At 36.8% G+C, this 13,497-nt stretch overlaps 1 protein-coding gene across 7 annotated transcripts in view; it reads right to left on the bottom strand.

Annotated features, from left to right (window-relative positions):
- fam135b (family with sequence similarity 135 member B) overlaps positions 1 to 13,497 on the bottom strand; it is a 53,040-nt gene that overhangs the window by 518 nt on the left and 39,025 nt on the right. For all 7 annotated transcript variants that reach the window (XM_016237144.1, XM_016237148.1, XM_016237147.1 and 4 more), the window contains 13 exons: positions 12,509 to 12,662; positions 11,848 to 11,897; positions 11,579 to 11,734; positions 9,412 to 9,485; positions 9,152 to 9,306; positions 6,180 to 8,322; positions 5,824 to 5,990; positions 5,620 to 5,711; positions 5,095 to 5,192; positions 3,951 to 4,102; positions 3,302 to 3,412; positions 3,111 to 3,224; positions 1 to 1,316 (listed from right to left, as the gene is read on the bottom strand). The exon at positions 1 to 1,316 is cut by the window's left edge and continues 518 nt beyond it. In XM_016237144.1, the coding sequence (XP_016092630.1) occupies positions 1,111 to 1,316; positions 3,111 to 3,224; positions 3,302 to 3,412; positions 3,951 to 4,102; positions 5,095 to 5,192; positions 5,620 to 5,711; positions 5,824 to 5,990; positions 6,180 to 8,322; positions 9,152 to 9,306; positions 9,412 to 9,485; positions 11,579 to 11,734; positions 11,848 to 11,897; positions 12,509 to 12,662 (3,672 nt within the window). In that variant the 3' untranslated portion in view covers positions 1 to 1,110. The remainder of the gene's footprint in view (positions 1,317 to 3,110; positions 3,225 to 3,301; positions 3,413 to 3,950; positions 4,103 to 5,094; positions 5,193 to 5,619; positions 5,712 to 5,823; positions 5,991 to 6,179; positions 8,323 to 9,151; positions 9,307 to 9,411; positions 9,486 to 11,578; positions 11,735 to 11,847; positions 11,898 to 12,508; positions 12,663 to 13,497) is intronic.

Raw genomic sequence — 13,497 nt, 5'->3', positions numbered from 1 at the left:
CTTAGTGTTCAGAAGAGTATTTTACGAAAGAACAACATAAGGAAATACATTTTCTAGTCAATGTGATGGCAAAACCTCTTTTCCATTTATTTGAGCCCATCCGATCCTGAATATGTAGTCATGCTGAATGACAGCCATGGATGCTCATTTAAACAGCAGTCTTACTTGAATGTATCATTTTAAAATCAGCTTCACATGACTGATTTGATCATATTATTGTCACCTTTGGAGCTACACTCCTTTGTGTTCCATGAAAGAAAGAAGAGCACAGGTTTGGAGCAACATGGTGGGTGAGTAAATGATGTAAATGATTAAACTAACCGTTTAAAATGAATGAACGTAACATTGAAATGATAGATCGAAGATGCTTAGAAATGCTCACTTTTTTGATAGTTAAGGCTGGAATGGTAAACACATTCAGAACATGTTCTCTGCGCACCCAATGAACACGGTTACAGGGGAAACCGACAGAATGTATTCCATCACAACACATAAAACCCAATGGATTTGGCTTATTTCACAGTGAGACTCGCGCTTCACAACATAACACAGTCGAAACACACAAACTATAAAAGAATGACTCAGTAAAAAGAGACATGAAAACACTGAGGGCGTTCTCGTAACGAAAAACTCAAACGCCAATGACTGAATTTACTCTTCAAGTATAAAGCCCAGTGATATTGACCTCTTCAAGTTACGAACGGCGCAGCAAATATATGTTCGGTGACTGGAGGGAATGAAGAACCAAGGCGGTTTTTACAAGACCAGCTACACACCGAATTGACATTCACATAATTAACTCTCCAGTTAGGATTTTTCAGTGTTACGTTACTACGTCATAAAGCTTCGTTAAGGTGTGTGTAGGCCTCCAGCTGTTATTTTCCTCTATTTGCTTAGTATACAATGTTCTTCCTGTACAGACTTTACATATATGAATTCAGATTCACCGTCTGAATCTTTCATTTCAGTTTTTTCTTTGCGTCCAAAGACTGAAAAAAAAATTCCAGAGCTCATTAAGACTCTGAAATGAAGTGTGATTGGCTGACGTGACGTGTAATCTGATTGGCTCTCCCACTCAACTCAAGGCATGATGTCATCTCGAAAGCATGGCTATTTGAAGTAGTTGAGCCCGGCCACCAGAAGGAACTTCTCCAGGAAGAGTTCAGAGTCAAGCACCGCGATGTGAGCTGCGCGTCCGATCAGCGTGTTGGCCGTGTTCGGTAATGCATGGAACACGTTCTGCCTGATCAAACGACAATTTGGAGCGCTCAGCAATGGCTGGAGTAAGTTATTGATCATCTCTGTATATACTGGACCTGTTAGAAAGCAAATACATTCATTACACACATTACATTCAACATATGAAATATTATATGACATATTAATCACAAATGTACTATAGTAGATGTTTTGCTGATGCTTTTTAGCGTGAAATAGATATGTATTGAAAAAAGAAAACAAAAAGTTTATATATAGGTACATATACATATATATTGTTTTATAATAAATAAATTAAAAACTTTGGGCTTAATATATTCTTTTTTCTTTTTGAAATAAATTTTATTCAGTAAGGATATATTATATATATATATCAAAAATGACACAGTAAAATACTTTTATATTGTTACAAAGGATTTATATTTCAAATAAATGCTGTTTTTGAACTTTTTATTCATCAAAGATTCCTGAAAAAAATTTATCACCAAAATAAAATAATTAAATAAAAAAAATGAAAATATTTCAATAAAAATGTTTGTAAAAAAAAAAAAGAATCCTAAAGTAAAAAAATAAAATGTTAAAATAAAATGTTATTAAAATAAATCCTGAAAATATGCTTCACAAAAATAAAATATTAAAATAAAAATGTGAACATTTTATTAAAATAAATCCTGAAAATATGTATCACAAAAATGTAATATTTAAGTAACTGTTTTCATTGCTTTTTGATAATAATAAAAATGTTTCTTGAGCACCAAATCAGCATATTAGAATGATTTCTGAAGGTTTTTCTCTGAAGGTGATTTCAAGTGACACTAAAAATTCAGCTTTTGGATCATTTTACATAACACACTAAAGTAGAAAACGGCCATTTCATTAATAATAATTTAAAAATACATTAATACTATTTCACAATATTACTGTTTTTGAATTATTGATCAAATAAATGCATCTTTGGTTCATTTATTAGAACTGTCTGTTTTTATTATTTATTTTTTTTTAAAGATTTTAAGACTTTTTTTGAAAACATAGATTGGATACCAGCTTATACACAGACCATGTTATTAAGTAAAGTTGTGTGGCTATATACTTATATACTGGAAACTGTATGTGACGTTTATCCTGGTACAGTGCCTTGCCCCTTAGACTTCCATTGTAAATGCATTGTAGATTGTTGATTGTGTGTGTGTTTTTTTTTTTATTAATCAACAGCATGCAAGAGTCTTGCATATTTTTCCATTTCAAATATTTGATGCATAAAACTCGCAAACAAAAGACACGTTCTTTCCCAGAAGAGCCTGAGAACTCGTAAACAGGACTTTGTCTCCAAGCGAATTGATAAAAACCTGTGCACACAGACTCTTGGAAAGCCTACCAATCTGATTGGAACTTGCCATGTTGAGTGTAAGCTCTTGCCATTGTTTTGCTGTCTGCAGCTAGCTATGCATTGACATAAACAGTCTGTATTTCTAAGTCTCTATTTCGTTGTTCTATGTGATCATAGTCTTTGTGTGTGTGTGTGTGTGTGTGTGTGTGTGTATCCTTAGCTCTGACTGTCACACTGACACTTACAGAGATGCTGATTTCTCTAATCTGTCTCTCAAACCGAGAGAAAAATACCTGTCAAAGAGCTGCACGCCACTCTCAGAAGTGACAGTCTCATAAAATGAAGAATGCTCTTTTCCCTCTTGCCCGCTCTTTAACTTCCTATCACAGTTTCCTTTCATTCCATTTCATTCACAATGCTGGCAGAGCAATTTGCTGCTAATGGGATACACGTGCACAAAAAAAATCCTAGAGCGTTTCAGTTGGTTGCTAGGGTGTTGCTATGTGCTTACTAAATCGTCCTGGCAAGTTCTGGTTTGGAACAGGAAGTCTTTGAGTTAACAGACCTGTGGTTCTGTCTTTAAGCGCAGTCCGACACATCTCAATGCGGGCCGAGTGGAAGGGCACATATCGGTCCTGTGGAGAGGCCACCAACACCACGTTCCTGAAGAACTGCAGACCTGGATAAAGAAAGTAAGGAAACATGGGTATGTATGTGTTTGTGTTCATTCTTGCTTGTCTTTCTATGTGTCTCTACCTGGTTTCTTGCTGAGTGTGTAGAGGAAGGTCTGTCGCGGGTCGGTGTGGTCCCTGAACGTAAGCTGCAGTAGGGAACCAGACTTCTTCAGTTTCTGCATTAGCCACAGACCTGAAGAACAAGGATAGAAAGTCATAGAGGTTTAGAACGACATCAAGTTGAGGAAATGGTGACAGACTCTGTAGATTTTATTCAGCAAACCGATGAACTCTTGACAGACTGCATATACACTACTGCTCAAATGTTTGGGGCCGCTAAGACTCTTATGCTCACCAAGGCTGCATTTATTTGAGCAAAAATACAGTAAAAATAGGAATATTCTGACATATTATTACCATTTAAAATAACTGCTTTCTATTTGAGAACATTTTAAAATGTAATTTATTTCGGTGATGCAAAGCTGAATTTTCAGCATCATTACTCCAGGCTTCAGTGTCACATGATCCTTCAGATATCATTCTAATATGCTGATTTTCTTTGATGAACAGAAAGTTAAAAAGAGCAGCATTTATTTGAAATAGAAGTCTTTTATAACATTATGACTTTTCAATTTAATGCATCCTTGCTGAATACAAATAAATGTCTTAAATAAAACACGACTGACCCCAAACTTTTGAACAGAAGTGTATGTCTGTATTTGTGCGAGTACCTGTGCTGACCAGCGTGCTGTTGCTGTACAGTGTTCCCAGGTGGGGTCCAGACAGGGACAGGAAGGTGTGGAGTTTACAGAGGTAACAGCGAAATCTGGGTCGGGTCAGCACAGAGCGAATGATAACGTTCCCCAAAGAGTGTCCGATAAAACTGGCAAAAAGAAAGAAACAAAAAAATATGTGTTCATTTTGATTAATTTTTGGGTCTCTTTTCATTGCAAATTATTCTTACATCGCAATAAGGGACTACAGTTTTAATTAAATCTCTCTCAGTCATTATGCAACTTTTTAACATTTGATTTTGAAAAGACATTTGAAACTCTAGACTTCAGAGAACGAACAAAGACTGGGAAGTATATAAAAAAAGTAATAATTGACTGTAAAATGAATATTAAAAAGCTTTATATGAACTAAGAGACACATTTGTTACATTTTCCAGAGTATTATGTGAATATCTTCAGATTTTATTTCTTCTGAATGCCTAACATAGCTTTCTTTTACTTTACTGCCATCTTGTGGTAATAGTAAGTATAAAATATGCAGTTCTAGTGGAGCCATCCAGGCTACAGAACTACTGTATTCACCTTTTTTTTTATTATTATTATTATTATTACTGACACTAAAAGAATATATTTAATGTGAAGCTTCATACGCCATGCTATACTTGATATCTGGATCAAACATTTTAAATGCAAACCTTGTCTACAACATGTTATTTTGTAAGCAGCTAAAGATCATACATTTGTTAAACTGTTCGTGAATATCCAGATGTAAAGACAAAACTAATGAGGCTTACAACATGATTAACTGCTCTCAAGGGGTTGTGACAGATGACTCTAATGCCCAACCACAAGGGGGCACGCTAGTCTGTGTTTTGTATTTTTATGAAGTGTGTGTGTGTGTGTGTGGGATCAGGGTTTTAAGAAGTCATATAGTGTCAGTTAACATGGTGGTTGACATGGCCTAGTTAGATATTGCTGGTAGATGTCGTATCTGGATTCAGAAGGCATGAAATTGAATGTCTACATCTGTTCAGACTCGTAGTTTGAGCTCTAATGCAATGCTGATATTGACTGTGGTTTGGTTGTGCTGCTATAATATCAATATGATGGTGAGTTTGAATGAGGTTGTGTGTTTATAAACCTGATTCGGTGGATGGTGAGGTTATACAGTTGGATGTGCTGAATTATCTCGTCCAGAAGTCTGTCAGTCATGGTGTCAAAATCTGCAAAGGTGTCCGTCTAGAGACAGAAGACGACAATGTCAACAGAAAGCTGATCAAACTTGTAGTAACCATTTGAAAGTTGTGATTGGTTGTTGAGGGGCATTGTAGCTTTCTGATTGATTGTTGTGTGCTGTTAACTGGTCACATAGTGATAGTTGTTTGTTGTTGTGTTGGCATGCTGAAACAATGAACTATTGTCGATCTGAGCAATAAAAATGTGGAACATTTGATTTAACTTTTTTCACTCCATTCAACCAGGGATCCCTGGTTCAAGGTTTAATTTTTTTTAACCATTAAATGTTTCCTATTTATTTATTTAAATGAATTCATTCATTAATTTCATATCTGACCCCTGATCTGTCATTGACTAATGTCATAATGTCCTGGGTGCTCTGATTGGCTGATGCAGTTCAACAGCTGTGCTGATTGGTTGGATGTTCTACCTGGTTGCGTTCTGACATGAGGAAGTCCAGTCTAGATCCAGGCAGCCCGAGCTCTATAAACGTCTTGACCAACCGCAGATCTGCGCTGTTACCTGGTAAAAACAAACACAAAAAAACAATTTACTACAGATGCAGCTATTATTTTTTACATCTTAAAAAGTTTGCAGATATGAATCCAAATGTCTTCAAGGTTAGAACGTTTACCATCAAGTCCATGGACACACACCACGAGGTGGATCCCATCCTCAAACTCAGTGTCGTCTTCCTCAGGAGGGAAGTATGGGTGTTCAGAGGCGAGGTAAGGCAGGTCACTGTAGAGAGTGCCTCTGAACACCAGCTCCCTCAGCATGGCTTCTTTTGCCTTATAGAAGCTTTAAGACATCAATGAAAAACTGTAATAATACAGTAAGCAATGCATTCAAGTTCTGTTAAAATAGTAAAGGGGGAAAGCTGAAAATTCAGCCTGTACATACATTCATACCTCCTTATGATTGGTAAGAAAATGTACATTTAAAATATAAATTTTGTTTGCTATTACTGAACAACCAAAATTAACTTACTTAATCATTCTCTCGTTGATTTCCTGATCAGCGCCGAAGGAGGAGTTGGAGGAAATGATCCCAAATGAGCCTAGGGGTTGATGGGTAATGGGGGAAGTGGCCTGGCGCGTGGAGATTCCGCTAACCGATGGCGAATCACGTAGCACAGACGAGAAGGGCAGACATGTGGGAGCACATGACACCGACAGGTTGACTACCTCCACCACCTTTTTATTCACGAATGCCAGACCTGTACTTGGCACTTTACTGGCTCTGCTCTGCCCCTCTAGCGCCTGCTGCTCTCTCTCATTGGCCGGAAGCTTGATGAGATCAGCAGGCATTTCTTTCTCATTGACAGCAATTTTGTAACTGCTCTTGGCATTGATTGGTGGATCTGGAAGGTTCTCCATACTTACTTCTTCAAATTCATTCAAATGAATGTGACAGACACTGATGTCATCGGGGTCCTTTTGATATGTGTTTGATTCTAGCACCCCCTTGTGTTCGCAATATTTATTTTCACAGCTACAGATCTTTGTGTTGTCATCATTTAGAGCAGAATACTCTTCAATTAATATGTTTGCTTGACTTTCCTCTGAGTTTTCAGTCGGTTCCTCCACTGTGGCGTTTTCAACACCATTGTGCGTCCCAAATTGCTGGTATAGTAACATTACTGGATTATCTAATTCAAGATCTGCTGTTTCCTGATTGGACAATTCATCCACGTCGATCTCGTGATTGGTTGTTTCGTTTCTGTCCTCCTTAGTAACGCTTTGAAGATTCTGCTTCACCTCATTGACTCCTTCCTCCCTCTGCCTTAGCTGATTGGCTGCACAAACATTCCTCTTCTCCTGATTGGTTGTTTCCTCTCTATCCTCTCTAGTAACTCCTTGAAGTTTCTGCTTCATTTCTTTGGCTGCTTCCTCACTCAGCCGATTGGCCTCACAAACATTCCTCTTCTCCTGATTGGGTATTTCATGATCTTCCTCTGTGTCGTCAGGACTGCTGATCTGTGGCGCTGAGGCGGATTTGGTCAAAGTATTGAGCTGCCTCTCCTCCTCCTCTTCATAAGGCAGGGAGCTTATGGAGGTCAGAGAGGCCTGCGTGGCACTGGGCAGGCTGCCGTGACTTTCTGTCTGTAGGCCCTCCAAAGAGCTCTGATGCGCCGGCTGACGACGCGCCAAGTTCTGCAAGACGTCACGACCCCCTCCAACAATTCCTCGACCCTCCAGGGTCCAGGCCACGGAGCTTGGCTCACTCTCAATACCAGAATCCGAGATAACAGAGGAGGAGCGGTTCATTCGTTTAGCCCCGCCCAAGAATATGCCCTTGGGCGGGGTTTCGGACAAGCGACGGATCTGTTGTATAACATTACGAGAAGGGGACGTGGCTAAAGTGTCGGTTCCCATTGAGTTGGTGTTCAGTAGATTAGCTGGTGATGTATCCTTGTTCCCATAATCCTTTGCAGGTGCTTCAGTGTATCTGTTATCTAATACCGACTGTGGCTGGTCGTTGCCAAGACTCCCTGTATTGCCTGGGGTTTCAAGATGGTTGTCATGGTTATGAGTGGGCAAGAACTCAAAGCTGTCAAGGCTGGTGAAGTCGGGAAGTTCTGCAGCATCCGTCGGAACAAGCAGCAAAGTCTGTCCGCTACTAAAATCAGTACTTTTGGGAACATTTGTTTGTTTTAGACCCGCATGATCAGATTCAACAAAGTCAACTGTTTCTTTTTGGCAACTAGCTTTCTCAAGGTTACCTGTATCTATTGCTTCATCGCTGTCTACAGACCTACAATCAACATCGAATCCTTCCTCAGTTTCATACTGGCATCTGGCCTTATCAACAGAATCAATTCTTGAATCTGAGGTTGTGATACATTCGCTTTTATCAATATCAGTCTCTCCCACATGGCCAATCAGAGTCTCTGCTTGAGCTCTGGTCTCTTTATAGTCAGTGATGCAATCCTCCTGCCGGCCAATCAGGGCCATGTATGTGGGCAAGTCCATGTAATCTTCACAGGGAGGTTCATCAGGGGGTGTTGCTGGTGAATTGGTGTCCTGTGTTCCCTCAACTGGAATGATGGTTTGATCTTTCATCCTCGTTGGCTCAGGACATGGCTGAGAGTTTAAGACTGAAGTCTGATTTTCCACATGGAGGTTGTAGTCTAGAACAGACAAAGCGAAAAGTGCATTGTACTTTTTGCAAATTGTATTTTTTTTGTTGTTTAATAAAAACTTGAGGATACTTTAAAATGTGTATTTTTGTTCTGTTGCCCTATTAATTTGTTGATTAATTTGATTGTTTTTATTTGATTTTTTTTTCATTTATTCATTCATTTGTTCTTAATTTCTTGAATTAACTCTTGAGTTAACATTCACATTTTCATTCTTGTTCATGCATTTGTTAGTTTGTTGGTTCATTACTTCATTTAATCTTGTTTCTCATTGATTTGTTAGTACGTTTAATACATTTGTCATTCTTTCAACTATTCATTTATTTGTTTGTCTGTTCATTGTATTTCATTTATTTGTTTATTCTTTAGTTCTATTAGTTTTTCAGATCTCTCATTCATTTGTTTATTCATTTATACATTAATTCTTATATTTATTTGTTTGTTCATAATGCAGTTCACTGATTCACTTTTTAGTTCTAAATGTTTTGTTTGTTCATTTACTCTTTTGTTCATTCATAAGTCTGTTCATTCTTTCAGTGCAACGGGTTTAAAATGCTCACATTTTTGTTTATTCATTCATTAGTATGGCCTTTCATTTTGTTTATTAATTCGTTCATTTGTACAATCATTTATTTATTAATATATTTATTTGTTCATTATGCAGTAAGCACTAATTCAGTAATTTTTATTTAGTTTCTTCATTTATAGGCTTGCTCATTCATTCTGTGATTTGTTTAAATGCTCATTCATTTATTCGCTTGTTTAGATGTTCATTCATTCATTTTGCTTTCTTTTAAACAGGGTCACTGTTTGTTGTCACCTAAACAGGGCGTGTCAACGTATCTGTCCTCGAAGATGATTGGCAGGCTGCTCCAGTCTCCGTCGATGTCCAGGCATTCCACAGGAAGTGGAGGCATTCGGAGCAGGTAATCAGAGTTGCGCATCTCTGTGGCCACCTGTGCGTGTCTGTTGATACTATTAATTACAGTAGCTTTAATTAAAATAATGAAGGTTATTTCTCCATTTACAGAGCTAGGTATATATGAATACGTGGCTAAACGACTATACTATAAGACTCACAGTGCCTCCTGAAATGTGAGTGAGGACTCTTTGGGATGTTCAGTGAAGAAATATGCTTCAGAAAATCTCCTGACCTGCACAGACACACACATTTAGTATATATATATATAGAGAGAGAGAGAGAGAGAGAGAGAGATGAAGAGTTGCCATCTGAAATTCTCTTCTAAAATTAGCATTTTTAATCAGGCTCCTATATTTATGTTCAGTTATTTCACTTTAATTGCATAGAAAAGGGCCTATACATTGTCATTAGATGAAAATTACTGAACCTAAATATAGCAGCCTGATAAAAAAAAAATACTAATTTTAGACGAAAATTTCAGATGACACTTAGAGGCTTTTGCATCTGAACTCTTCATATACACATACATATAAACACACATTGATGAACATACGTACTATATATATATATATATATATAGTGGGTACGGAAAGTATTCAGACCCTTATAGACAGACATTTTTCACTCTGTTATATTGCAGCCATTTGCTAAAATCATTTAAGTGATTTTTTTTCCTCATTAATGTACACACAGCACCCCAGATTGACAGAAAAACACAGAATTGTTGACATTTTTGCAGATTTATTAAAAAAGAAAAACTGAAATATCACATGGTCCTAAGTATTCAGACCCTTTGCTCAGTATTTAGTAGAATCACCCTTTTGATCTAATACAGCCATGAGTCTTTTTGGGAAAGAGGCAACAAGTTTTTCACACCTGGATTCAAATACTTATTTTCCACCATAATTTGCAAATAAATTCTTTAAAAATCCTACAATTTGATTTTCTGGATTTTTTTTCTCTCATTTTGTCTCTCATAGTTGAGGTATACCTATGATGAAAATTACAGGCCTCTCTCATCTTTTTAAGTGGGAGAACTTGCACAATTGGTGGCTGACTAAATACTTTTTTTCCCCACTGTATATATATATATATCAAACGACAACAGCTGTAAATCACAATGATACATTCTTTGTTGTTTTATTAATGGAGTATTTATTTTGTTCATTTTTCTGTTCATTCAGTCATTAATTTTTGTCTAAATGTCTGACATGATGGTAACGGTAACATTATTTGGGAATGTGTATCTTTGTTATAAAAATATAAATTGTACACATACATACCTAGTAAATTGAATATAATAGTATAGTTAACAAATGCAAATGTATAGTAATTATGTGATTTTAACGCTTCTTTTACCATTTTTAGTTATTCAAAAGTCTTTAAAATTAACCATTTTAAATAAGAAATTAGATCAAATTAAAGAGAAAGTTGCTTTCTTTTTTAAAATAATCCTTATTTTTAATAGTTAAAAAATTCCTCTTATTGTTAAAAAAAAAATTAAATTAAAAATAATAATAATAGTCAAAAAAAAAAATTCCCCATATTGAAGAATCACCCATTCATATAAAATAAGTATACTAAGTCACTGTAGATCATACGGGTTATATATCATTCATGCTGCATCCAAATCGTTTTAGCTTTTCTCTCTGTATTTGTCTTACAGACACATTTTGAATGCATTACAATCTTGTTTTATATTCCTTTTTTAAGATCAGTCTTCCACAGCCTTCCACACATAAAGGAACCTCACGTACGAGAGAGAAATAAAACCACTCCTGTAATAAAAACTAAATTGGATTCATCCCTTCATCTTTTTCACCATTATAATAACTCAGAGTTCTGTAATTAAAAGCTGAACTGTCCTGTGGGTGGAATTACTGTATGTATCGAAAGAGATGAGGTTTCTACGTATAAAGCATCGCTCAAAAGAACGCAGAGTTGTGAGGGATGCTGGGAAATTCAGGCTGTGTATAAGCACCCCATTTTATTCCAGGATTTATCCTATTTAAATCAGCCTGACTAGAAACTAATTCTACTGTTGGTAATGAGGGAATCATGTTAGTTTGTTGCTACAATTATTAAATGAGCTGTTTGTGTATTTCATAAACTAAAAATATGCTGTCACGCTCAAAATTCACCCTGTATGCAACTGAAAATCAGGCTTTAGCGTCATTTGTAGCAAGAAAAGAAGACCTATGGGCATTGAACATGCTCAAAAAGCCTCTGCAACTCATTTTAATGTGACATATCTCTAAATGAAACATGATATTCAACAAGAAATGTAGTCCAGGACTTCCCAGCCCAACATAAATCAGCTCTCACCCTGAGTGTGTGGTGCTCCTGGGCCAGATATGAGCGGATATGTGGATTAGGAACCGTGGCTTCCAAAAACTGTGTCCAAAGAGCAGCCAGCTGAGCACAGAGCTGCATCAGTTCTTTACTGATCTGTTCTGCTACCTTCTCATGACCGCTCTGCAACTTTAAAACAATCAATCTCATTTAGTCACAGAACAATATTTATTATTGTGATGGTGTTTTACCTACATCATCATATTAATGGAGGCATTTGATAAGTAAAGTGTTTCACAAACCTGCAGTTCAATGGTGAGCTGGTTTAATGTTTCTTCAAGAGGAAGGTCCTCTGGAAATGAGAACGTAAGGAGAGAGTTTAGACACAGACAGATTTATTCCTGTGATGCTGAATTTCACAGTCATCTGTGTCACATGATCCTTCAGAAATCATTCTAATATGCCGATTTGCTGCAAAAGAAACTTTTCTTATTATCAATTTTAAAATGAGTTGTGCTGAATAGAAAGTAAAAACAACAACAACAACTATTGAATGGCTTCAAAGTTGTATTAACTACTTTTATGATGCTGATATGGTGCTTTTATGTCCTTTAAAAAAAAAAAAAAAAATACGTGACAATTCCTGATGTGTGCTTTTTGTGTCCCACAGAAGAAAGAAAACCTTATGGATTTTGAAGGACATGGGGGTGAGGAAATGATGACAGGGAACTGTCTTTGAGAAAGCCACACACATTTGAAGTGAATGAGTTACATAAGTGTTTGAAAATAAAAAAAAAAAAATACGTGACAATTCCTGATGTGTGCTTTTTGTGTCCCACAGAAGAAAGAAAACCTTATGGATTTTGAAGGACATGGGGGTGAGGAAATGATGACAGGGAACTGTCTTTGAGAAAGCCACACACATTTGAAGTGAATGAGTTACATAAGTGTTTGTGATTATACCCATCTCTATGTGTTGCAGTTGAGGGATCTCCTTCATTAGCGCCGTGTAATAGGAGCGCAGAGCTCTGTGAGCCGTCAGCAAGAGTTTACAGATGCGCCGGTGCCACGTGTAAGCTCTCTGCAGACAGTTCTCCGACGGCACGTAAAAACTGCCCTGTAAACACGCATACATTCACACAGGACATACGAGTGGAGGTCAGATTTTACTGCATGTCACACTTCTTCCCTGTTATTTCTGCGCACGCATAAGCAGGTAAACTCTGAACAACTCCAGTCATACATCCACTGTTCTCATAAGTTCTCCTTTAAGAGCTGAAAACACACGACAAAAAGAGGAAAATAGGAATATATAATTCCTCAAGACAATCTGTCTGTCTGTCCGTCTGATATCATATTTGTGTGATGTGGTTGTTATGAGCAGCAGCTGTATGTTTATGTTTGGCTGAGCCTGAAGCTCAATAATTAGATGAAGATCAAACACAAAGTAAAACTTTTAACGCAGTCAGTTTCCCAGCAGTAAAATAGGAGAAGTGTGCATACGTGGCACTCGCTTATGGAGAACGACACGGAGACGTCGTGCCGACAGGAAGTGCACACATGTAATGTAACGCAATGTAAACGCATAAACTCATAACGACATAAGATTATTTATATGACGTCTCTTTTTAACATAATGTCTCATTGATGTATTTTATTTGATTTATAGCATTTTCAGCAATTTTCACATTTCTGGGTAAAAGCAAATTGAAATAAATTTTAAAAAATAAGAATAATAAGAATACAAAAATAGACTGCTAATGTGTAGTACACTACTAATTGCTGCTTTGACACAATCAGTATTGTATAAAGCGCTATACAAATAAAGGTGACTTGACTACTATTCAAATGTTTGTGGTCGGTAAGATTTGTTTTTGAAAGAAGTCTTTTATGCTCACCAAGGCTGCATTTTCTGACCAAAATAAAGTTAAAACGGTAAAATTGTGAAATAT

Source organism: Sinocyclocheilus grahami, unplaced genomic scaffold, assembly GCF_001515645.1.
Source record: "Sinocyclocheilus grahami isolate Dianchi unplaced genomic scaffold, SAMN03320097.WGS_v1.1 scaffold507.1, whole genome shotgun sequence".
Classification (NCBI taxonomy): domain Eukaryota; kingdom Metazoa; phylum Chordata; class Actinopteri; order Cypriniformes; family Cyprinidae; genus Sinocyclocheilus; species Sinocyclocheilus grahami.
Note: the sequence above shows the minus strand (reverse complement) of the source record. Positions and strands in the feature narration are given on the sequence as shown.